The sequence below is a fragment of the Manis pentadactyla genome, chromosome 5, assembly GCF_030020395.1.
Source record: "Manis pentadactyla isolate mManPen7 chromosome 5, mManPen7.hap1, whole genome shotgun sequence".
Classification (NCBI taxonomy): Eukaryota; Metazoa; Chordata; class Mammalia; order Pholidota; family Manidae; genus Manis; species Manis pentadactyla.
The window spans coordinates 124,589,715-124,614,444 of NC_080023.1; the positions used below are offsets into that span (position 1 = coordinate 124,589,715).

Consider the following 24,730-nt stretch of genomic DNA (forward strand, 5'->3'; position numbering starts at 1 on the left):
ATGTCAAACAACAGCAAACATTATTCTTATGGATGACTTGCTACAGGATGTAGAGATAGTATTTTACTCAAACTGACTGCTAGCTACAGAAGGGTGTCTGTTTCACCAGAAATTTCCATTCCTCTGAAGAAGATGGATGGAATCTGGGGCTAAGACTTACCCAGAAATATGACAGTGGAATGAATGTTCAATGACAGTGACCCCTCCAATCAGTCTTTCTGCATGATAACACCTCTCTTTTAGCAATATAGTGCCAGGCAGGGATGGCCTAGTTCAGGGCTATGTTTCTTTTGAAAAATGATAACCCCTTTCAGTCACCAGATCGATCAATCAATCAAGGGCCAAAGGTTGAGCTATTTTTCTGTTTTCTTCAATTGTTCTAGTAGTAAACGTGAAGAACTGCAAACAGGAAGCACAGAATATATTTGCACAAGTCAATGAACTAATTGCTTTAACAAAATAGTGACAGCATGCACTGCTCCAGTATCTTAACCTACTCATACATTTCATTTTAATGCCAAAACGTCACTTATTCTGGAGTGCATAAACTGTACTGTAGTAATGATGTGCCACCTTTTCAAAGACTAAATATAAAAATAACAAGCAGGCTCACAGTTATGCTATGGTTGAAAATGAATTCTAATTAATATCACTAAAGAAAATGGCTTTTTCCTTTTTACATAATGATTTTCACAAATGACTAAATTAATAAAACAGAAGTCTTTTTATGAGTAACAGGCTAAGATATATTTAATATAGCATCTCACTAGAAAAGAAAGTTTAGTTTCAGACAGCAGTAAGCCTTTCAAAAGTCATTTTTAAAAAAAAAAAAAAGGACAGACTTCCAATGGTAAAATAAATAAGTAACCGGGATGTAATGTATAGCATAAGGAATATAGTCAAGATATTGTAACAGCTTGGTAGGGCGATAGCTGGAACCTAGAATTATGTATATAAATGTTCTACCACTGTGTTGTACACTTGAAACTAATATAATGTAATACTGTGCGTCAACTACCCTTCAATAAAAAATAATTATTTAAAAAAAAAAAAAAAAAGTCATTTTTACCAAAGAAAGTAAGACTTTCTAACTTAGAAGAATTGAGTTTTAATTAGGTGAATGGTTTTTCAGTACAGTCATAGAGGTCAAGAGGATCAAAGAATAATGACTTTTTAATCTACAGAACTTGGATTGTAATAAAGCATCATTTCATGACTTTTCTGAGCATGGCCCTGTAAAAGGGACATTTGCCCACCCTGCATAGGTTTAGTGTCGGCAAGGTCGGCCTCATGGATACTGATTATTTCTGTAAACAGTTGGTCTATACTCCAGGTACCTCCCACCAGATGAAGGGCATCAAGACAGGTCATGATTAATCATAACAACCAGTTAACATTATCAAGATGGGGACTCAGGAACCCTGTGCTAGTTACCAGTAAAGGGCTGGGAACATGGTGCAACTTTCCTCAGGAAGCTCAGTCTAGCAGGAGAGAAGCCAGGTAAGGAATTAATCTCAGTAAAACTCTATGAAGCAGTTTCATTGAATAAATACATTCATGAAAGGCAGGAAGAACAAAGTCATGAAATAATATATGGATTTTCTACAGAAATAAAGTGCTAAACTGATAAATATCATCTAATTGCTTCAAACTTTGTATGCATATAGTTCTTCAGAGCTAAAAAAAAGAAAGGCATGCAAATACAGATTAAATTCACTCAAGAGCAAACTTCACTGCTGCAACAACAATTGGTTTAACCAATTCCTCTTTTCTTATTTTGATTTAGGAGAAAACTTGAGCTTTCTCTCATAGACAACAGGTCACAACTTGGCAAATCTCATTGGTTCTTTGTCATCTGCTATTTCCTTCATTTGGAGAAATCCTAACATCTTTCTTCCTGTCCCATTAATTTTAGATTCTTCTGGAATGAAGCAATGTGTACACACATAAGCTATACAGGTAGGGTTTACCATCAACCTTCAGGATTTGCTTCCAGCAACGCTCAGGTCTCCTTGATGCAGCAAGTGTACCAGAGGCCTGACTCCTAATAAAGACAGGCAGCACTATGCCCAGCTACCCCTTACAGATTTCCTTCTGTGTTTGATAACAGCCAACTCCAAAGAACATTTCTGGAGGCGGAGCCAACATGGCGGCGTGAGTAGGACAGTGGGAATCTCCTCCCAAAAACATATATACTTTTGAAAATACAACAAACACAACTAGCCCTAAAAGAGAGACCAGAAGACGCAGGACAGTGGCCAGACTGCAGCTACACCAGCGAGAACCCAGCGACTGGTGAAAGGGGTAAGATACAAGCCCCGGCCTGCGGGACCCGAGCGCCCCTCCCCCCAGCTCCCGGCGGGAGAAGAATAGGCAGAGCGGGAGGGAGACGGAGCCCAGGACTGCCGAACACCCAGCCCCAGCCATCCGGGCCAGAGCGCAGACACAGTGCGTGCCCAGGGGGCCCTGGATACTGGGGGAACAGGGAGTAAGACCTCTGAGTGGGTGCTGAAGCTGATGCCCCTGTGACAAAGAAAAGCGGGGGCTTTTTGAAAGTCTTAAAGGGACAGGGACTTAACAGCTTGACGGAAACAACCCAGGTCACAGTACAGCAGCTGGAAATCACAGGGAAAACCGGGTGCACTAACCCCCTGGGCAACAGCTCTGAGACCCCTCACGGAGGCAAACAGTCAAGCAGCCCCCCCATCCATCACCCCACCGGGCGCTGCGAAAGCAGAGAAGCAGCCTGAGACAAATTCCGCCCACAGAAAGGGAGATTTCTCCCTCCTGGCCAGGCAAGACACAAAGACCCACTCTACACGCAATTACCCAACACAAGCCACAAGGGGTCGCAGTTGCCCCAGTAAAGAAAGGCCAGTAGTAAGTGAAAATTTTGGCCCTCCCAGCTGACAGTCAATAGCACCTGTCAACATGAAAAGGCAAAAAAATATGATCCAGACAAGACTAACCCAGACAGCTTCAGCATCTGCTACATCTTCCCCTGAGAAGGAATCTGGAGAGATAGATTTAGCCAGTCTACCTGAAAAAGAATTCAAAACAAAAGTCATAACCATGCTGATGGACTTGCAGAGAAATATGCAAGAACTAAGGAAGGAGAATTCAGAAATAAAACAAGCTCTGGAAGGACTTCAAAACAGAATGGACGAGATGCAAGAGACCATTAATGGACTAGAAAACAGAGAACAGGAACGCAGAGAAGCTGATGCAGAGAGAGATAAAAGGATCTCCAGGAATGAAAGAATTTTAAGAGAGCTGAGTGATCAATATAAAAGAAATAATATAAGAATCATAGGCATTCCAGAAGAAGTAGAGAGAGAAAAGGGGATAGAAAATGTCTTTGAAGAAATAATTGCTGAAAATTTCCCCAAACTAGGGGAAGAAATGGCCTCTCAGACCACAGAGGTACACAGAACTCCCATGACAAGGGATCCAAGGAGGGCAACACCAAGACACATAATAATTAAAATGGCAAAGATCAAAGACAAGGACAAAGTATTACAAGCAGCCAGAGAGAAAAAAAAGGTTACCTACAAAGGAAAACCCATCAGGCTATCATCAGACTTCTCAACAGAAACCCTACAGGCCAGAAGAGAATGGCATGATATACTTAATGCAATGAAACAGAAGGGCCTCGAACCAAGACTACTGTATCCAGCACGAATATCATTTAAATATGAAGGAGGGATTAAACAATTCCCAGACAAGCAAAAGTTGAGGGAATTTGCCTCCCACAAACCACCTCTACAGGGCATCCTACAGGGACTGCTCTAGATGGGAGCACTCCTAAAAAGAGCACACAACAAAACACCCAACATAGGAAGAAGGGAGGAGGAGGAATAAGAAGGGAGAGAAATAAAGAATCATCAGATTGTGTTTATAATAGCTCAACAAGCGAGTTAAGTTAGACAGTAAGACAGTAAAGAAGCTAACCCTAAACCTTTGGTAACCACAGACTTAAAGCCTGCAATGGCAATAAATTCATACCTTTCAATAATCACCCTAAATGTAAATGGACTGAATGCACCAATCAAAAGACACAGAGTAATAGAATGGATAAAAAAGCAAGATCCATCCATATGCTGCTTACAAGAGACTCACCTCAAACCCAAAGACGCGCACAGACTTAAAGTCAAGGGATGGAAAAAGATATTTCAAGCAAACAACAGAGAGAAGAAAGCAGGTGTTGCAATTCTGGTATCAGACAAAACAGACTTCAAAATAAAGAAAGTAACAAAAGACAAAGAAGGACATTACATAATGATAAAGGGCTCAGTCCATCAAGAGGATATAACCATTATAAATATATATGCACCCAATACAGGAGCACCAACATACCTGAAACAAATATTAACAGAACTAAAGGAGGAAATAGAATGCAATGCATTCATTCTAGGAGACTTCAACACACCACTCACTCCAAAGGACAGATCCACCAGACAGAAAATAAGTAAGGACACAGAGGCACTGAACAACACACTAGAACAGATGGACCTAATAGACATCTACAGAACTCTACATCCAAAAGCAACAGGATACACGTTCTTCTCAAGTGCACATGGAACATTCTCCAGAATAGACCACATACTAGGACACAAAAAGAGCCTCAGTAAATTCCAAAAGATTGAAATCCTACCAACCAACTTTTCAGACCACAAAGGCATTAAACTAGAAATAAACTGTTCAAAGAAAGCAAAAAGGCTCACAAACACATGGAGGCTAAACAACACGCTCCTAAATAATCAATGGATCAATGACCAAATCAAAATGGAGATCCAGCAATATATGGAAACAAATGACAACAACAACACTAAGCCCCAACTTCTGTGGGACGCAGCAAAAGCAGTCTTAAGAGGAAAGTGTATAGCACTCCAAGCATATTTAAAAAAGGAAGAGCAATCCCAAATGAACGGTCTAATGTCACAACTATCGAAATTGGAAAAAGAAGAACAAATGAGGCCTAAGGTCAGCAGAAGGAGGGACATAATAAAGATCAGAGAAGAAATAAATAAAATTGAGAAGAATAAAACAATAGCAAAAATCAATGAAACCAAGAGCTGGTTCTTCGAGAAAATAAACAAAATAGATAAGCCTCTAGCCAGACTTATTAAGAGGAAAAGAGAGTCAACACAAATCAACAGTATCAGAAATGAGAAAGGAAAAATCACAACAGATCCCGCAGAAATACAAAGAATTATTAGAGACTACTATGAAAACCTATATGCTAACAAGCTGGGAAACCTAGGAGAAATGGACAACTTCCTAGAAAAATACAACCTTCCAAGACTGACCCAAAAAGAAACAGAAAATCTAAACAGACCAATTACCAGCAACGAAATTGAAGCGGTAATCAAAAAACTACCAAAGAACAAAACCCCCGGGCCAGATGGATTTACCTCGGAATTTTATCAGACATACAGGGAAGACATAATACCCATTCTCCTTAAAGTTTTCCAAGAAATAGAAGAGGAGGGGACACTCCCAAACTCATTCTATGAAGCTAACATCACCCTAATACCAAAACCAGGCAAAGACACCACCAAAAAAGAAAACTACAGACCAATATCCCTGATGAACGTAGACGCAAAAATACTCAACAAAATTTTAGCAAACCGAATTCAAAAATACATCAAAACCATCGTACACCATGACCAAGTGGGATTCATCCCAGGGATGCAAGGATGGCACAACATTCGAAAGTCCATCAATATCATCCACCACATCAACAAAAAGAAAGACAAAAACCACATGATCATCTCCATAGATGCTGAAAAAGCATTTGACAAAGTTCAACATCCATTCATGATAAAAACTCTCAGCAAAATGGGAATAGAGGGCAAGTACCTCAACATAATAAAGGCAATCTATGAAAAACCCACAGCCAACATTATATTGAATAGCGAGAAGCTGAAAGCATTTCCGCTGAGATCGGGAACTAGACAGGGATGCCCACTCTCCCCACTGTTATTTAACATTGTACTAGAGGTCCTAGCCACGGCAATCAGACAAAACAAAAAAATACAAGGAATCCAGATTGGCAAAGAAGAAGTCAAACTGTCACTATTTGCAGATGACATGATACTGTACATAAAAAACCCTAAAGACTCCACCCCAGAACTACTAGAACTGATATCGGAATACAGCAAAGTTGCAGGATACAAAATCAACACACAGAAATCTGTGGCTTTCCTATATACCAACAATGAACCAACAGAAAGAGAAATCAGGAAAACAACTCCATTCACAATTGCATCAAAAAAAATAAAATACCTAGGAATAAACCTAACCAAAGAAGTGAAAGACTTATACTCTGAAAACTACAAGTCACTCTTAAAAGAAATTAAAGGGGACACTAACAGATGGAAACGCATCCCATGCTCATGGCTAGGAAGAATTAATATCGTCAAAATGGCCATCCTGCCCAAAGCAATATACAGATTTGATGCAATCCCTATGAAACTACCAGCAACATTCTTCAATGAACTGGAACAAATAATTCAAAAATTCATATGGAAACACCAAAGACCCCGAATAGCCAAAGCAATCCTGAGAAAGAAGAATAAAGTAGGGGGGATCTCACTCCCCAACTTCAAGCTCTATTATAAAGCCATAGTAATCAAGACAATTTGGTACTGGCACAAGAACAGAGCCACAGACCAATGGAACAGACTAGACAATCCAGACATTAACTCAGACATATATGGTCAATTAATATTTGATAAAGGAGCCATGGACATACAATGGCGAAATGACAGTCTCTTCAACAGATGGTGCTGGCAAAACTGGACAGCTACATGTAGGAGAATGAAACTGGACCATCGTCTAACCCCATATACAAAAGTAAACTCAAAATGGATCAAAGACCTGAATGTAAGTCATGAAACCATTAAACTCTTGGAAGAAAACATAGGCACAAACCTCTTAGACATAAACATGAGTGACCTCTTCTTGAACATATCTCCCCGGGCAAGGAAAACAACAGCAAAAATGAACAAGTGGGACTATATTAAGCTGAAAAGCTTCTGTACAGCAAAAGACACCATCAATAGAACAAAAAGAAACCCTACAGTATGGGAGAATATCTTTGAAAATGACACATCCGATAAAGTCTTAACGTCCAGAATATATAAAGAGCTCACACGCCTCAACAAACAAAAAACAAATAACCCAATTAAAAAATGGGCAAAGGAACTGAACAGACGGTTCTCCAAAAAAGAAATACAGATGGCCAACAGACACATGAAAAGATGCTCCACATCGCTAATTATCAGAGAAATGCAAATTAAAACTACAATGAGGCATCACCTCACACCAGTAAGGATGGCTGCCATCCAAAAGACAAACAACAACAAATGTTGGCGAGGCTGTGGAGAAAGGGGAACCCTCCTACACTGCTGGTGGGAATGTAAACTTGTTCAACCATTGTGGAAAGCAGTATGGAGGTACATCAAAATGCTCAAAACAGACTTACCATTTGACCCAGGAATTGCACTCCTAGGAATTTACCCTAAGAATGCAGCAATCAAGTATGAGAAAGATCAGTGCACCCCTTTGTTTATCGCAGCACTATTTACAATAGCCAAGAATTGGAAGCAACCTAAATGTCCATCGATAGATGAATGGATAAAGAAGATGTGGTACATATACACAATGGAATACTACTCAGCCATAAGAAAAGGGCAAATCCAACCATTTGCAGCAACATGGATGGAGCTGGAGGGTATTTTGCTCAGTGAAACAAGCCAAGCAGAGAAAGAGAAATACCAAATGATTTCACTCATCTGTGGAATATAAGAACAAAGGAAAAACTGAAGGAACAAAACAGCAGCAGAATCACAGAACTCAAGAATGGACTAACAGGTACCAAAGGGAAAGGGACTGGGGAGGATGGGTGGGTAGGGAGGGATAAGGGGGGGAGAAGTAGGGGGGTATTAAGATTAGCATCCATAGCGGGGTGGGAGAAAGGGGAGGGCTGTACAACACAGAGAAGACAAGTAGTGATTCTACAACAGGTTGCTACGCTGATGGACAGTGACTGTAAAGGAGTATATAGGGGGGACCTGGTATAGGGGAGAGCCTAGTAAACAAAGTATTCGTCATGTAAGTGTAGATTAATGATTAAAAAAAAAAATGCAGTTCCTATGTGGTGACCTCTAATGAGTTCTATACAATGATATAAAGGACATATAAAAGTGTAGGCAAAGGGTCTGTTTGTGCTTATACAGAGGATCAAAGCCTAATTTGGCTACCCCGAAAATGAACTAAGAAACGATTTGAAAGAGAACTTCCAACATCAGCACTCTCGGGAAGACTCATGCCAGAAGATGATCATCAAAAAACCCCAACAAAGATCCACGCACTGCCACAGCTGTAGATGCACTCATCCCACCAGCTCCTGGACTTGCCATGGGAATGAAGGAGATATCTAAGCTGGCCTGTGCATACAGTAAAACAACAAATTTGACTGGATCTATACTGTTGGAACTCAACCAAGAATTAGGAGAAGTGCAAATTGTAGCGCTCCAAAAATCTTACAACTACAGACTATTTACTGTTAAAAGAACATATGGGATGTGAACAGTGCCCAGGAATGGGTTGTTTTAATTTGTCTGATTTTTCTCAAACTATTCAAATTCAGTTAGATAATAACCATCATATCATTGATAACTTTTCACAAATGCCTAGGGTGCCTAACTGGTTTTCTTGGTTTCACTGGAGATGGCTGGTAATTACAGATATGCTTTGGTTATGTAACTATACTCCTATTATGTTAATGTGTGTGCGCAATTTAAGTAGTAGCTTAAAATCTATACATGCTGAAGTTACTCTACAAGAAGATATGTCAAAGAAATAATCAATCTTCCCATGCTTTCTCCCGCCTGCTACTTCTATAGCTTTTCTTCTTCCTTCCTAATTACAACGAATTCTTAAATAGAATTCGTGCCTCATATCAAATTTACCGAGTATCATAAATCCTCCAAGTGGTAAAGATACCTCAAGACAAATGCTGGGCATAGAAGCCACAGGGCATAAATATGCAAAGAAATAAAAAGCTAACCATTTCAAACAATAAGGCTTCTCTCTCACTTACCAACTTAACATTTCCCTGTATGGCCCCGGAAGATGACTGGTTAGCCAGAGACGGGTAAGATTCCTCAAGGGAGGAACAACCTAAGACAGGCACAGTCGCAGGGGGGTCATCAGGTGAGAAATTGGGGATCAACAGAGGTGAGGCTTAGAACTTCACCCTCCCTGTTCTGAGAGAAATCTTCCGCATACGTGGATGTTTTATTGCCCTTGTCTAGCTTGGATTAACACATAGTCTACAGGCACACACCTGATCATCTACATTTGCTCTCTTACAACACTAAACTATGTTTTCTACCTTTATGTTGTATCTACCTACCACTTCAGCATCTTATTAAAAATAATAAAGAGAGAAATGTGGTATCCACATATAAATCAAGTATAAAAATCAAATGTGTATTCATATTTGAACTGACTGTTTATAGTTCACAATGCATGAGCAAAACCAAAAGTTTCTGTGATGACTGCCCTTGTACTGTTCACCATGTAACTTATTCACTATGTAAGAATTTGTTCTCCATGTAAGAACTTGTTCGTTATGCTTCAGAAGACTGGAGACTGACGAAAATTAGGCTTGGGGTGGATTAATGATTGTGCATTGAGCATTGACTCCCCTATACAGAATTTTATTGTTGTTAACAACCATTTGATCAATAAATATGAGAGATGCCCCAACAACAACAACCAAGAAAAAGTACACACTTCCAATTGTAAAATAAATAAGTAACCGGGATGTAATGTATAGCATAAGGAATATAGTCAAAATATTGTAACAACTTGGTATGGTGATAGCTGGTACTTAGAATTATCATGTATATAAATGTTGAATCACTGTGTTGTACACCTGAAACTAATGTAATGTAATACTGTGTGTCAACTACCCTTCAATAAAAAATAATTATCTAAAAAAAAAAAAAAAAAAGAACATTTCTACTGCATCACCTGTTGCAGACCTCCAAAGCAAAGCTCTTCAGAACAGAGGTGCCTGCTTGAAGGTTGTGGGGAGTAGGCATCCAGTTCTCCTTAGAAACACTGGTAGGACAACAGCAGACAATCTCAGGCAATAATGACTGGCTTCCTGCATCAGAAAGCCCATCATTGCTAAAGGGAAGCTACAAGGGAAAGGGCTCAAGGAGCCACCCTTCCCTAGTCACTATTCTCAGCAGTTGAAAAGGTGTCTCAGGAGGTTTACCTTATCAAGGGTTATGTTCAGGTTAGACAGTAGAGGAATCCCTTGCACAGGCCCAGCAAGAATGGCTCTGCTGTACACAAGAGTACAGAATGACATTTTTAACCAAGTTAAATCTTGCCTTCAGCATAAGGCAAGTAAAGTGTATGTACTATGAAGTCATTATTTCATCCCTCAAGTGAGCAATGTACCTGAGAATTAGAGGGGTACATATTCTACCATTCTTTTATCTGTTCATGCTTTGAATAGATATTTACTAGGTGCCTTTTATGTGCTAGGCTCTAGGAATACATCTGGTCACAAGACAACCTGCCTTTGTGGAGCTTATATTTTCATGGAGGAGACAGTGATCAAGCAAATTATTGAATGAAATAATATAACAATTTCAAATAGTGATAAGTGCATTACAGAAAATAAGAGAATAAGAGAAGAGATCATTGGTAGATGAGCTATTTTTTAACAGGGCCAGGGGAAACTCTCTGATGAAAGGGGTAACTGAGCAGTTAGGAATGATGAAAAGAGATGTGCCATGTAAAGATCTGGAAGAAATCTGCAAAAAATGGAAGACGGTAACTCTCCCTGCTCACTTGAGTAATAAACCTGCATGATTCTATAATGCTACCAAAATTTACTTTGCAGGAAGATATTTCCCTCAGGGTACAGGTGGCCTAAGAACAAGCTGAATTTAAAAAATAATGAGTTGGTTGGTTAAATAAGGGAGAAATAGATAAATGGCTACCAGATATTCTTGTCTGGGAGTCATTCCTACATATTTCAGAAGCATAAAGAGATGGTTTGTTGTGTGAATATATAATTCTACCAAAAATCTGTGGGGAAAGAGATCTAAATGCCCCAAGTTGGCAGCAAGTTGGGCATACTGAGGACCAGCAAGAGTGAAAAAGATGCTAGAAAAGCGAGGGGAGGCATGGCTGGAAAAGAGGCTTGGGTAGAAGAAAGGGGCCAAACCAAGTATGGCACTGGGGACAATAACAAGAACTCTGATGTGGTGCCAACTATGATAGAAGCCCCTGGAAGATCTGAGCAGGAGAATGACGTCCTTTGACTTTTACAAGTTCTTCTGTCTTCTGCATGGGGAACAGACTACAGAGGCAGGAATGGAAAGCTGGACATCAGCTGGAGGTGACAGCAGCAGTCCAGGGAGAGATCATGAGAGCTGGGACTCAATTAATGCTAATAAAGATGGTAAGATATAGTCAAATTCTAAATATATTCCTGTTGACAATGATAGGTAACACTTATTAAATGACCACATTGCCCCTTTATTGCATTGTGTATAAGTTCACAGCAGTTCTGATTGGTAACATGAGGCTCATTTCACAGGTGAAGACTTGAAGGTTAGGTGTACCATTTGCTTCCTGAGCATCCAGGCCCTCTCTTCCCTTCTTGCCAATGGGTTTCAGGCCCAGGCAAGTTTGCTATGGATTCAATGTGACCGAAGAAAATGACAGCAAACGTTCTTTGGGGTGAAAGGGTTATACCCAACTTTATTTCCACAGTGGCAGGTCAATCACTGAAATCCCATTCACTCAGAGCAAGTCTGCATGCAGCAGGCCAGTCTCTGCCTCAGGGCCCCTCTGTCCATAAAGCGGTCCTCTGGGCCTCTGTCTGCACAGTGATCCTGAACAGCCATCCCACATAGCTGTCCTCTGGGTCTCTCTGTACAGTCATCCCACACAGCCGTCCTCTGGGCCTCTGTCCTCAGCACTACCACCACTCCAGCCTCTGCTCTGCTCTCCTGCAGCCTTGCAGCTGTGCCATCATGTCGCACCCAGAGCACTGGGCAGAGCTCTTTATATAGAGTCAATAGCCATGTATTGCCCACAGGTGTGCAGTGAGCTAGTCAACCAGGGCCAGGTGAGAATCTTGGCCACAGGAACTCTTATTTTATCCACAACCCTCTAGTTCTTGGCAGCTTCTCTCCCACTGCACTCACATCCAGGAATGGTAGAATCTCACTCCCACCAACTGAATGACTTCCAACTTCTATCTCCAGTCTATGCTGCTTTTTATCTTCCTAGGCAAATGACCATCAGGGTTCAGACTGTGGGGAAGATGGGGTTCCTATGGCCAGGAACCTTACTGAACTTAACCACCTGATGATGTAACTGGTCTGTTGCTGAGCTGCCACTTCCACACCTTTAGGCAATAAGCTATTATTGCACTATATAGAGAGCTCGGACCAGTGCTCTGTGTGGAGGCAGAGATGCTAGTGCTCGATCTACCACTGGAGAACAAACCGGGTAATAAACCCTTTCACCCCAAAGAACATTTTGCTGTCAATTTCCTTGGTCACACTGAATCCATAGCGAACTTGCCCAGGGCTGAAACCCATTGGCAAGACAAGACCCAGATCAATTGTACACCAGAATCATCTTTGTCACTGCCACCCTAGATTACCTCCAAAACTGGATGATGACAGCCATGGTGAGCAAAATGTAGTACTTTCTCTTTGGTAAACCATGGCATCTGTAGGGAAAACGGAAGTTCCCATGGCCAGATCCTCACCTGACCCTAATCTACTTGCCCACTGCACAGGTGCAATGCTTACAGGCACATGCTGCACACCTGTTGGCAGTGAGCCATAGTTGTCTGTGTTGCTATGTAAGGAACTCTGCCCAGTGCTCTGCACAGAGTTTGTACAACTGCAGGGAATCCCAGTGGCAGAACAGAGACAGATTGTGAACTTGGTAGAGGCAGACATGGTTCTAGCACTCAACCTGCCATCATGAGAAGCTGGGTATAAATCCTTTTACCTGCAATGCTCTGTTCTTACTTGCTCTCACTGAATCCAGAGTGAACTTGCCAGTGGCTGAAACCCTCAGGTGAGACAATATCTTTGCCTCTGATGCCAGAGCAGACAATCAAGATAATGAACACCTAGCATATAAACAGAAATTCACCCAATTTCATTACCATGTCTACTTTTTGACTCCCTGGACTCTTTTTGACTGTTTCACAGAAGTTTGGGTGCTTTCCTGTACTTGCTGTGCCTGCTATTAATCTGTCTTCTGCTGGTCTGGAAAATCTGCTTATTTTCCAGTGAATTCAGTGAATAACTAATTCATGTCTTGAAGTAGTACTTACTACACATGCTCAGAGTTTTAATCATTAGAATCCTAAGATTTAAAAAATTCTCATGTAGAATTCTGATAACAATGGGAAAAGCACTATTTCTTAAAATAACTCAGAACCATGGGATATAAGAACCAGAGGACTTTAGATACATCCAGTGTGGTGACTGTCAACCCGGGCTGTACATTAAGTCACCTGGAGAGACTCCTCACCCTACCAGCCAGTCAGAATCTCTGCAGGTGGAACCTGGGGATCTGCCATTGTAAAACTCCCCAGGTGATTCTAATGTGCAGCCAGAATGAAGAATCCCTGATCTAAAACCAGTTCCCCTCCAGGAGCCTCCTGCTCATCATTTTCAAGTGAAAGAATACAAGACCCAGAGGGAGAAGTGACTTGCCAAGGGCCAAGACAGCCTGACGTACAAACCTATTCAACTGGCACTGAACATCCCTAGGACACAAATGAAAGTGCAGGAACAGTGAGGGTGGGGGGGCGGAGTGGAGGGAGGGGTTTCACCCATTGTAATCCTGATGACTATCACCTAAGCTGCTTTTCTTCCAATTCTGCCCCTTTAGTGTCATGCCCCAGCTGCCAGACTGGTCTAGCTCGGAGCAAAGGGATGCAGAAAAGCTGAGTTAGAACTCCAGGGCAGCACAAGTAGCTTGATAGATGATCTCTCTCCTTCAGAGGAGAACCCTTACTAGTGAGTGAGCATTATCTCTGAAGATATCACTAACCAGGCTACAAAAAACCCTGCTCTACAGCTACACAGGAATACCTCTGACAAACTAGTCCATGTTCAGGGACTTGATATAAGAAAGTAAACATGGATACCAACCATTTTTAGGTACATAAGGATGTTTACAATAGCACTGTTCATGTAGGAGACAAGTGGGATTGTCATAGAAACACTAAGGAAATTTTTTTATTTTCCTTCTTAAAAAAGCTACAAAAAACATACATGTAACATATTCCAAATTGGTAAATACGTATCCAATAATGAAAAAATGCCAGAGTTAAGTGGTTGGGTTATAAATGGTTTTGATTATCTTCTCTCTTTTTAAATGTTTCATATTTTCAAGATTTTCTATAAAGCATGTCTTTAATTTAAAATTTTTTAAAAACTTACATATTTTTTAAAGCTGTAGGACAATAAATACATGCAAAAAATGATATTTGGTTACAACTGTTTTTGATACTCTCCTGCTTGTTACCAGCATGTCATTCTCCTCTTAGGCCAAGGAATAAACTAGGTACCCACTTCATGCCACACTGTACAAGTGAATAAACATTTTAATGGGACACCCAAATTAGAATCTGACTTGATTTATGTTGAGTTTAAACCTACAAATTTTTTAGTGTCAGAATATTTTTTTCATGAAATTAGAGACTAACAAATTCATTCAGTCCATCTCTCCAGTCTTCAGGTTATTTAACAGATTTTAACAATATTTACCAAGTACTTTTCATGCACCAGGGACTCCTTTAGGCTTTGAGAACTTCACCATGAATAAAAAAGGTCTAAAAGCCCTTCTTCTTGTGGCTCTTCCATTCTGGTGGGAAGGCACAGACAATAAATGCATTAATGAGAAGTAACATGCAGCAGGGAGAAGGTAAGGTGTGCTGGGGATGGGAAGTGGGGGAGGATGCTATTTTAAATAGAGTATCTAGGGAAGACCTTAGTGGTGAGGGCCCATTAGAAAAGGGACCTGAGAGAGGCAGCCAGCCCATGGGAATTTGGGAGGAAGAACATTCCAAGCATCCTCCTGATAACTAAGGGGAAAACATATGTCCTCAATCATTATTCTTTGGGTCATTTGGAATTAGATTCCTGATGTAGGTTTAGTCAGTTCCTGGCTACAGAATGGCCAGATGAATATCATCTACATAAAGTGGGGATTGGGAAAACAAAACTTTGAGGGAAAAAAAACATTGCATATGTCAACACCATGGAAAAATCTCAGATCTCTGCCTTCTTAATAATGCTTACGTGGACTATGTGTGTAAAAAGCCATTTATGATGGAGAGCTACCAGGGCTAAATTAGTAAAAAAACAAAATACTTCCTGAATCTTCCCTATATGTACTTATTATACATCTGCCTGGAAAGGACACGAATGAGCCATGTATTTAATACAACTATTTCTAAAAAATTTTTAATCTCTATTATGAAATACATATTCATACCCTAAATCTGAAAAAGCCAAAAAATCCAATACAAAAATATTAATTTTCCTTAATTTTATGACAAATGTCCTTGTGTACTGAGTTTCTCTAAGTACCACTATATAGTATGGGAGACAATTTAAAAAAAAAATACTTACAGAAATCAATGTACAACCAATGTTTTTGAAATGGTAATAGAAATTTAATTTTCCTCACATAAAAATGTAAGAACTAGATCTAATCAAAATCATTAATACTTTGACCTCAATCTATAAAGTACTCTTACCATTAAACTACCAAGTGATTCATCTCTCAATGTTTAAAATAAAAGATATTATATCCACAGACAAGTTTTCAATTTAATAGAACCACTATAACTGCAGCTTGGTAGAAAATCACACAGCACAAGGCTACCTTGTTTCTCTGGGTTTTATATTAACAAAATCCTTAAAATCTTACATAATCTGAATAGGATTTGAGATTAATTTTCATTCAAATTTAGCATCTCTCAATGCACAAGATCAAATACACAGAATTCCAGGATCACTTCAGTAATTCAGCAGTAAGTGAAGATCCTTTTTAGAGTACACATAAGATGAAGTATGTCTTCTAGGGATAAACTGAAGATTTTCAGGGACTATCAAACTACTAAATTTTTAATATACTCAATTTCATGTCTAGAAATGCAAAAATGGTTAAGCTCCTTTTCAAAAGCTGTGACTGGTTTCTAAACAAATTAACATTGTCTCAGAAGCATAATCGTGCCTTCCTAGAAAACTAGAATAATGAGTTTATCAAGTCCCAGGTTCTTTCTAAATTTTTCCAGATTTTATGGACATAAAATTATTTCCTTTTTGAAAAGCCAGAGAATTTTTAAGAAAAGAAACATCAAGGGAGATGAGGATGGAATTCTTACTAAAGAAGGTAGAAGTAGGATTCCTTCCAAATCCCTCAGATATGAATTTCTATGGCCAGAAATGAGTAAACAAGTCATACAGTTTCTTGAAACACCCAGAGCAGTTAAGTTACACTGCCAAGAATGTTATTTAACACTGACACTGAATTATGGCTTTTAATAAGAGTGTCTGGAATTTTTGGCTATGGGATATCTGTCTGCCAGCAGAGACACAGGTGAAGAGGTACAGTGCAGCACCAAATAAATAAGTAAATAAGTCAACAAATACTAAGTGGTGAGGAGGAGAGTGTTTTGGCCTAGGAGATTAAACCAAGGATGAATGATAGCTTCTCCGTGTATACCCTAAGAGAAGAAGTGGAAACTGAGGCTCTAAAGAAATGTTTCGGAAATATCCAAGTGATAGATAATCATGGGCTCTCAGGCTTGGGAAGGCCCTTAAGACATCTCCAGTTAGAAGCCTGTGCCTGACTCCACCTTCAGCAATTCCACAGCACTTCTGTTCAGTTTCAGCGCGAATGCAAGACAGCTTCATTTCCCAAGGAAACCTCTCCCATCTCTAAACAGTTCTATCCTGGTGAATTCTTCCCTTTACTAAACCAAGTCTGCTCTCTGTAGCTTCTCACTGACCCTTGTTTCAGTCCATAAGGCTGGAGCCCCAAATACACTGGCCTTTGGACTGAGGCAAGGGGCATAGATGAGGGCAGTGGGCCAACAGCCAGACCATAAGTGATAGGGACTTGGGACAACTAGCTGCTCATCTTAATGGCTGCCACTGCCCTGCTCCAGCTGCCTGTTGACATGCAGGAACACTGGCCCCGTCATCAGTTTTTCTGATGAAGAGAAGCTAGAAATTTGAATTTTAGCAGAAATATCTTGATTTTTGAATATATATGGAATTATGGAGTTCAAACAGCTCTTAGAGATCAAGTTATCCAATCCTCTCATTTTATAGGTGAGAAAACTGAGGCCCAGAACAGAAAATGTGACCAGCCCAAAGCCGAATGGTTAACCAGATGCACGACTGGAAGAGCAGAGCACTAAACGTAAGGTCCCACTACTCCCACCCCCAAAATGTCGTCTGCAGGTCAGCAGTGCATTTGCCCTTAGACTTGTTAAAGTCTTCTGAAAGAAGAATTAGCTTTAGCTTATTGCCTGCATCCACTGTCCATACCTAGTGTTTAAAGGATTCTTTCAAGTTGAGGAGGGATAGGTGGCAGCAGTTACGAGTACAGATTCAGGAGACAGAGTGCCCAGGTTTGCAAGCCTAGCTCTACCACTTAGTACGTGCATGGCCAAGTCACCTCCCCTATTTAGGACTCAGTTACCTTCTCTGTGAAATAGGGATAATAACAGTACCTATCTCAGCATTATTGTGAGAATTAAATGAACCAAGGCATATAAAGTGCTTACAACATGCTTGACCTGGAGGAAGCACTACATGGACAATAGAGAGATAGCAACAATACGCTAAAAAAGAGAGTTGATGCAAAACTGGACATTAATATTCTAGAAAAGTACAAGTCCTGCAAAAAATTAACTCAAGCAGCTAGTTCATTTGCAGAGGTTAAGGCAAAGGTAGGCTTAAGCAATTAAAACAATGGCCATAAATGAAGCATGAACCCAAGAAGCTCTTAGCACCCACCAACACAGGGAAGAGCCCGAGTGAATTTCTTGTTTCATCTTCCAACCTTGAAGAAGTCCTAAAATACCTGGGCTATACTCCAACCTGGGCTCCTCCTCACCACAGCTGAACTGATTCTCTAAACAGTTACTGCAACCATCTCTTTCCGTCCTCCATCTATAAGTTACAGGTAGGAACCAAGTCCCTCAAAAGTTCTTCCATTAAGTGAGATGTCTGGTTTCCTCATGCCCCTTTACCTGCTAGCAGTAGACAAGCAGAAAGGCAGCAACCATTCTTTTAAAAAAGGAAGGAAAATGGGTCATTTCCTCAACATCACAACTCAGTCACAAACCACCTCCTTAGTCTTCTCGATTTACCATGTTTATTACCTTGCTATGACAAGATTTCAATTTAAGCCAAGAGAAAGCATAAACAAACATAAAAAACAAAAAGAATGTTTTTTAGAAGCTGGTACACCCTGGCTCAAATCAGAAGCCACAAATAAATTGGCACAACTGCTCTGGCCTCTAAAGCAAGAGAGTAAATAAAAAGCTCTTCCCCAGGGTTGCCAGGACCTCAGGGAGCCCCAGGGGTTTGATGATCCAGTTGGCAGCTCCTGTGTGTCACTGTGTACAAAGCTTATAAGGGTTAACATTTATTGACTGCTATGTGACAGCTACAGATGTGAGCACTGTGCATGTACTGACTCATTTAATTCCCTTACAAACAAAGTGAGGCAGATACCGCATTTCCCAGACTAGGAAACTGAAACCCTGAGAGGTCAGATAGCATACTCAGAGAAACACAGTAAAATGTAGCAAAGCCAGGACACAAACTCCAGTGGTTGACTTTAGAGGCTACACTCCTAATTAACTACTTCTCAGAACTGCCTCTAGAAATTTCTGAAAATACTTTACTCAGACTCTACCATAAGCAGCAGCTGGGCAGCTCCTAGGAGCTGACCCTCACCTTTCCCGGCACCTGAAAGCCCACTTGCTACGGCTCTCACCTGGCCGAGCTGCTTTTTACTATATAGTTTTTGAAAACTTAGGGTCTCTCTAAATCACTGTTGGGGTATTTCCTCACACCCTTTTCTAGAGGCATATAAAACTGTACGACCATGGGCTTTTTTTTTTTCAGTTGAAAGGGATAGATTTCCCCTCTTTGCTAGTAAAAAAGGTGTATGAGCTCAAAATCCAGGAAAGGACAAATAATGGCTAGCAAGGAAAAAAGGAGAAAAATGGAAAGTAGAAAAATTAAGAGTATGTTCAAAAGTACTACTAGTCAGCAGGGAAATGCAAGTGAAAAATCACAAGGAAGATAGCACTTCACTACAACCAGAATAGCCAAAATAAAAAAGACAACAAGTATTGATGAAAATGTAGAGAAACTGGAATCTTCATAACTGCTACTGGGAATTTGAAATAGCACAGCTCCTTTGGAAAACAATGGCAGTTCCTAAAATGGTTAAACCATAGAGTTGCCATATGACTCAGGAGTTTCACTTGTAGGTATATACACAGAGAGGGGTCCACACAAAAGTTGGACATGAATGTTTAGCAGCATTATGTCTAATAACCAAGAAGTGGAAAGAACCTTTTAAATGCCCATTAATTGATGAATAAATTAAATGTGGCATACCCGCACAATGAAATATTATTTGGCAACAAAAAGGAATGAGGTACCAACACAGGTTACAGCACTGATAGATCTTGAAAGAATTCTAAGTTAAAGACTCCAGTCACAAAAAATGCGTTACATATTTACTGATCTTAACTTACAATGCATTACATCTCAATCCACCCACTGTAAGTTGAAAATATCATAAATCAAAAACATATTAATACACCTAACCTACTGAACATCATAAGCTAAGCCTAACCTACTGTAAGAGTGCTCAGAACACTTACACTGGCCTACATTTATGCAAAATCATCTAACACGAAGCCTATTTTATAATAAAGTGTTGAATTTCTCATGTAATTTATTGAACACTGTACTGAAAGTGAAAAACAGAATGGGTGTCTGGTTGCAGAATGGTTGTAAGTGTACTGGTCATTTACTCTCATGACTGCATGGCTGACTGGGAGCTGTGGCTCACTGCCGCTGCCCAGCGTCATAAAAATACTATACTATATATCGCTAGCCTGGAAAAGGATTGAAATTGCATGTTGCTTTCACACTATCACAAGTAAAATAATCCTAAAACAAACTATTTAAAGTCAGGGAGTGTACGTATATGAAGTGTTTGGAATAGACAAATATATAGACAGAAAGTAGGTTAGTGGTTACTGTGGGAAAAATGGAAGTTCCTATGGCCAGGATCCTCACCTGACCTTAAACTACTTGATGATGTAATTGGCTTACTGCTAGACCACTGCTTCCACACCTTTAGTCAATAAGCTATTATTGACTGACTCACTACATAAAGAGCTCTGCCCAGTGCTCTGGGCAGAGGCAGGGACCAAGGTGGATTATGGACCTGCAGACTATTGGATGGAGACATGATTCTAGTGCTCAACCTATAAACCCTTTTACCCCAAGAACCTTCCACTGTCATTTCTCAGCCTCATTGAATGTGTAGTGAACTTGCCTGGGGCTGAAACCCTCAGGCAAGGCAGTTACCTAGGGGTGGGGGATTGGAAACAGACTAACCACTAATGGACACAAGGTTTCTTTTTGGAATTAGTGGTGAGGTTTGTACAACTCTGTCTGTATAGTAAAACCATTAAATTGTATAATTTAAATGAGTGAACTGGAGGACATGTGAATTCTCTCTTAATAAAGCTGTCATATTCTTTAAAAAGATTTTTTTAAAAACTAGTTACAAAGTAAAACTACTAATCTATTCCAGGAGAATCTCTGTGTGAATGAGAAACCACAATTACGTAAGTGGCAGAAACCCAAAGTAATTTAAGCAGTTTAAGAAAAACAAAAACAAAGGCTATAGGAAAGGAGAAAGGGAAATTATGTACCATATCACCATCACCTGAAATGCACAGATATTACATAGTGTTGCATAATTAAATTCAGACCTTCTCCCTTGGAAGCTATCAGTTCCAAAAATAAAGGATCTAGAGGAAAGGTGAGATTAAAAAAAAAAGCTGATGTTAAAAAAGTAAAAGACTCTGAATTAAAAATTTCACAAATGTAAGGCTACTATGGTATACTGCATACCATGTTCACAAAATAATATGCAATGAGTGTTTAAAATGTACACTATTTTCTGAGTTTAATTTAGAAATATGACTGAACTATAACTAGAAAAAGTAAAGCATTCAAGTTCTGGAGCTAAGTGTAATACACTGACAGCCAGACCAGTGCTGCCATCTCGGTGTTAGAGATTCAGGCAGAAGAATTTAAGAGTGAAGTGAAAGGTTTGCCAAGCCATCGAGTCTGTGTGTCTCCTTATGATACATGGTAATGAGACGTTAGCAGAAATCAATGCTAACTCTGAATAGAGTTTCTTAATGTGGCAATATGTCAAATTTAAATATTAAAGTTTCAAGGCTATTCACAGAAAGGGCAAAAACGCATTTTTGGAAACAGCAGAGAATTTCCTTTACATTTTTTAGCCTTTAACTTTCAATCTATTACTAAAGTCTTTACTCCCACTATGTCTTAAGCATCATTTGTATGGAAAGTCAGCCTACTGCTTTTTGTTAAAGAATAGGTGAGCCATTAATTGATCCAGTGTTTTGGGAGTTTGGAGAGCCTTCTTAGACAGGTACAAATGATGTGTCTCTTTATATTTAAAGAAGCCAAGTTTAGAATTTTATGCATGTGCACAAATAAATTTTTAAAATCCTGTAAAGTCAGCTAACAATCTTGGAGTTTAAAGAACCTCACCCCAATAGAGGTTGATACATTAAATATATTTAAAGATACTTTATATGTTAAAGTGCTCTTCCATTGTCTTCCAAATCATTGACTATCATAAAGTTTAAGTAGTGCTCCTATGACTCAAGGCCAGAGTACAATCTTTGCACCCACAAAACTGTTACACTCCAGAAAGTATATCCAATGTTCCTAAATGCTCTATGATAACTTTTCTAAGATGTTAACTGTCTCATCTCTTCATTTAATTAATTTTCTGGCCTATCTGTAGAAGCATTGAACTTTCTCTGCACCACCTGTTTAAGGCTGACAAGTTCCTTGTTTAAAGCAGCTGGTGATTACCAGAGGCAATCCGATTGTGTATTTCACTAACAGGTGATAGCAAATCTCAGAATCAAAACTTTTTCCCAAAGAATGCACCCCCACCCCAATGTAGTCAAAGTTTGGTGTTTCATTTCAGTGGCATAAGGGTTCTGTCCTGGCTTTTAAGGAAAGTATTTTTGATAAGTGACTCCAGTCAGAAAATGCATCAGTCATTTCTATCCCTTCCTCCTCCCTCTGGATGTCACAACTTCAACACAGGAACCCCTCTGGGCAAGGAGGACCCACCTCTCAAGCACAGGAAAAGCCCTGGACTCAGGGAGGTGAGTCTGCTAAAACTAGCTGCTTATACTGACAAGCCTGGTAAGGGCCTTTTTTTTTTGGTTCCTATGACAGGCTTACGAATAAAAAGCGAGTTTGGGGGCAGTAACCTACTTCTAGTCCGGGCAACCTGTTAGCATAAAGAAAAACATATTCTTTCTACCCTGAAATCGCCTCATTGTCACCAGAAAGAAAACCTTTGTCATATTTAACCTCCCAGTCAGGTAAAGGATAATGCAAAACTTGAAAAGTAGGCACAACTTTATGGACCACTGTGCTCTTCCTGGCTTGCTAAGGATTGTTATTATTTACCTTCGTGCCTGCCTGTCAGCTTCTAAGGATGACAAGCCAAGTCCGACAGCCCTGGACTTTAATGTTATTTATCACGTGCGTCAACCCAACAGGAGGGAACTCAATCTCCCAGGAAGAGCTGAAACCTGATTTGAAGGAGCAAGTTCGCGGTGGTGAGCTGCCAGTAACAGTAACCCTACCCACCTCCTGACACACAGACGCCTGCATCAGGACTATACCTGATGCACACACCCGAGGGCGGAAAAGGGTTATCGGATCTGCCGGCTCCCTAACTGAGAATAGCATCGGACGGAGACCTGCCCTCCAAACTTCACCTCCCAGATCCGCCTAGGAAAAATGAGCCCACCTCGGTAAACCCTCGTCCAAGCGGCGCTAAGCTGAGCGGAACACACTCTCTGGTTCCCCCAAACGGTTGCTCCTCTCTACCTTGTAAGGCTCCCGAAGTGACGCGGAGCACAACTTAGTAGGTCCAAGCACAGGCACGCGCCTTCCACGCAGCCGACTTCCCACAAAGGAGCCGGGAGCTGGGTCCCCCTGGACGCTGCCGCCCCCTCGAGCCCCCCTCCCCCGCCAGGGCCGCTTACCTGCGTGGGACATTGTGACGGTCTCGTTGGCGCTGGAGCCCACGTTGAAGATGACCACGGCGGAGGCGTTCTGCAGGAACGCGTTCCGGATCTTGTCCCTGTACGTGCAGTTGCCCTTGGGGATGAGGGCTATCCAGTTCTTGCCGTGGGCAGGGGCGGCGAACTTGGTGCTGGGGTCGCAGGCCAAGCGGTCGTGCGCCGAGCTGGCCATGGCCACCTCCCCGCGCGCGTCCTGCTTGGGCGAGTGCTCCCCGTAGCGCCCGCACTCGGTCTTCTCGGTGCGCAGCTCGGGGCCGCCGCCGCCGCCGCCGCCGCCCGCCGCCCCGGGCCCGGAGTCCGGCGCGGGCTCGGCGTAGGTGATGTTCACGAAGGCGGTGTACCATTCCTCCTTCTCGGCCACGGTGAAGTCCAGGCAAAGCAGATGAACGAAACAAAAGGAAAGCAGCCATGTTGAGAGAGCCAGACTGCGGCACGCTCGGATGAGAGACATTGCCATCTTCATCCGCCGGGGCCCCCTCCCGCCCCCGCGCCCTCCGGCCGCCCCGTCCCTGCTCCCAGCACCCCAAACCCCGGCCGGCCGCTCCTCCGCCTCCTCCTCACTCCTGGGCCCGAGGGTCCGCGGCCGGGTCGCGCAGCCGCCGCGAGCTCTGCTCTGCGAGCAAGCGGGTGGCGCCAGCCGCTGCCCCTTTCACCCGGAGCGCGGCGGCTGCATGTCGCTTCCCGGGTGCCGGAGGAGCGGGAGGAGCGGGTGCTTGGGGCTTGCGAGGAGTCCAGCGGCCGAGCGTCCTGCTCGTTCGTCCGGCCTCTCCTACTCTCATAAGGGTGGCCGGGGCCCCAGGAGCTGGAGAGGTGGCGGCCGCGCCTGCGGGGGCGGGGACGGCCGCTCCAAGCCCGGGGTGCCGCCGTCGGGGTCCCGGCCCCTTGACGCCCGCGCTCGGCGAGCAGGTCCGGCGGCAGGCGCGCCGGTTCCCTCGGGCTGCGGGCGCCGCGCCCCTCTGTTCGCCGCTGCCTGCGCCGCGCACGACTTGCCACGGGAGGGCCCGGCTCGAGGGTAGTGGAAGCGAGCGGGCCGAGAGGACTACGCGGTGCGTGTCTGCATGTTTGTGTGTGTGTGTGTGTATAATGTGCGCGTGCAAGGAGGAGCTTAGTGTGATGTCAAAGATTCTGGGCTTCGTTTGCCACGCTCCCTCGGTCTCTCATTAAGGGCAGCAGCGACCCCTGCCGGGTCTAAGGTTAAACCCGATCTGCGACTTCAGGTGGAGGCAA

The 24,730-nt window shown here is 41.9% G+C and overlaps 1 protein-coding gene across 1 annotated transcript in view; it reads right to left on the bottom strand.

Moving 5' to 3' along the window:
• Positions 1-23,969, bottom strand: part of RNF150 (ring finger protein 150) — a 289,515-nt gene extending 265,546 nt beyond the window's left edge. The window contains exon 1 of the mRNA XM_036931488.2: positions 23,465-23,969. Within this exon, the coding sequence (XP_036787383.2) occupies positions 23,465-23,966 (502 nt within the window). The 5' untranslated portion in view covers positions 23,967-23,969. The remainder of the gene's footprint in view (positions 1-23,464) is intronic.
• Positions 23,970-24,730: the final 761 nt, after the last annotated feature.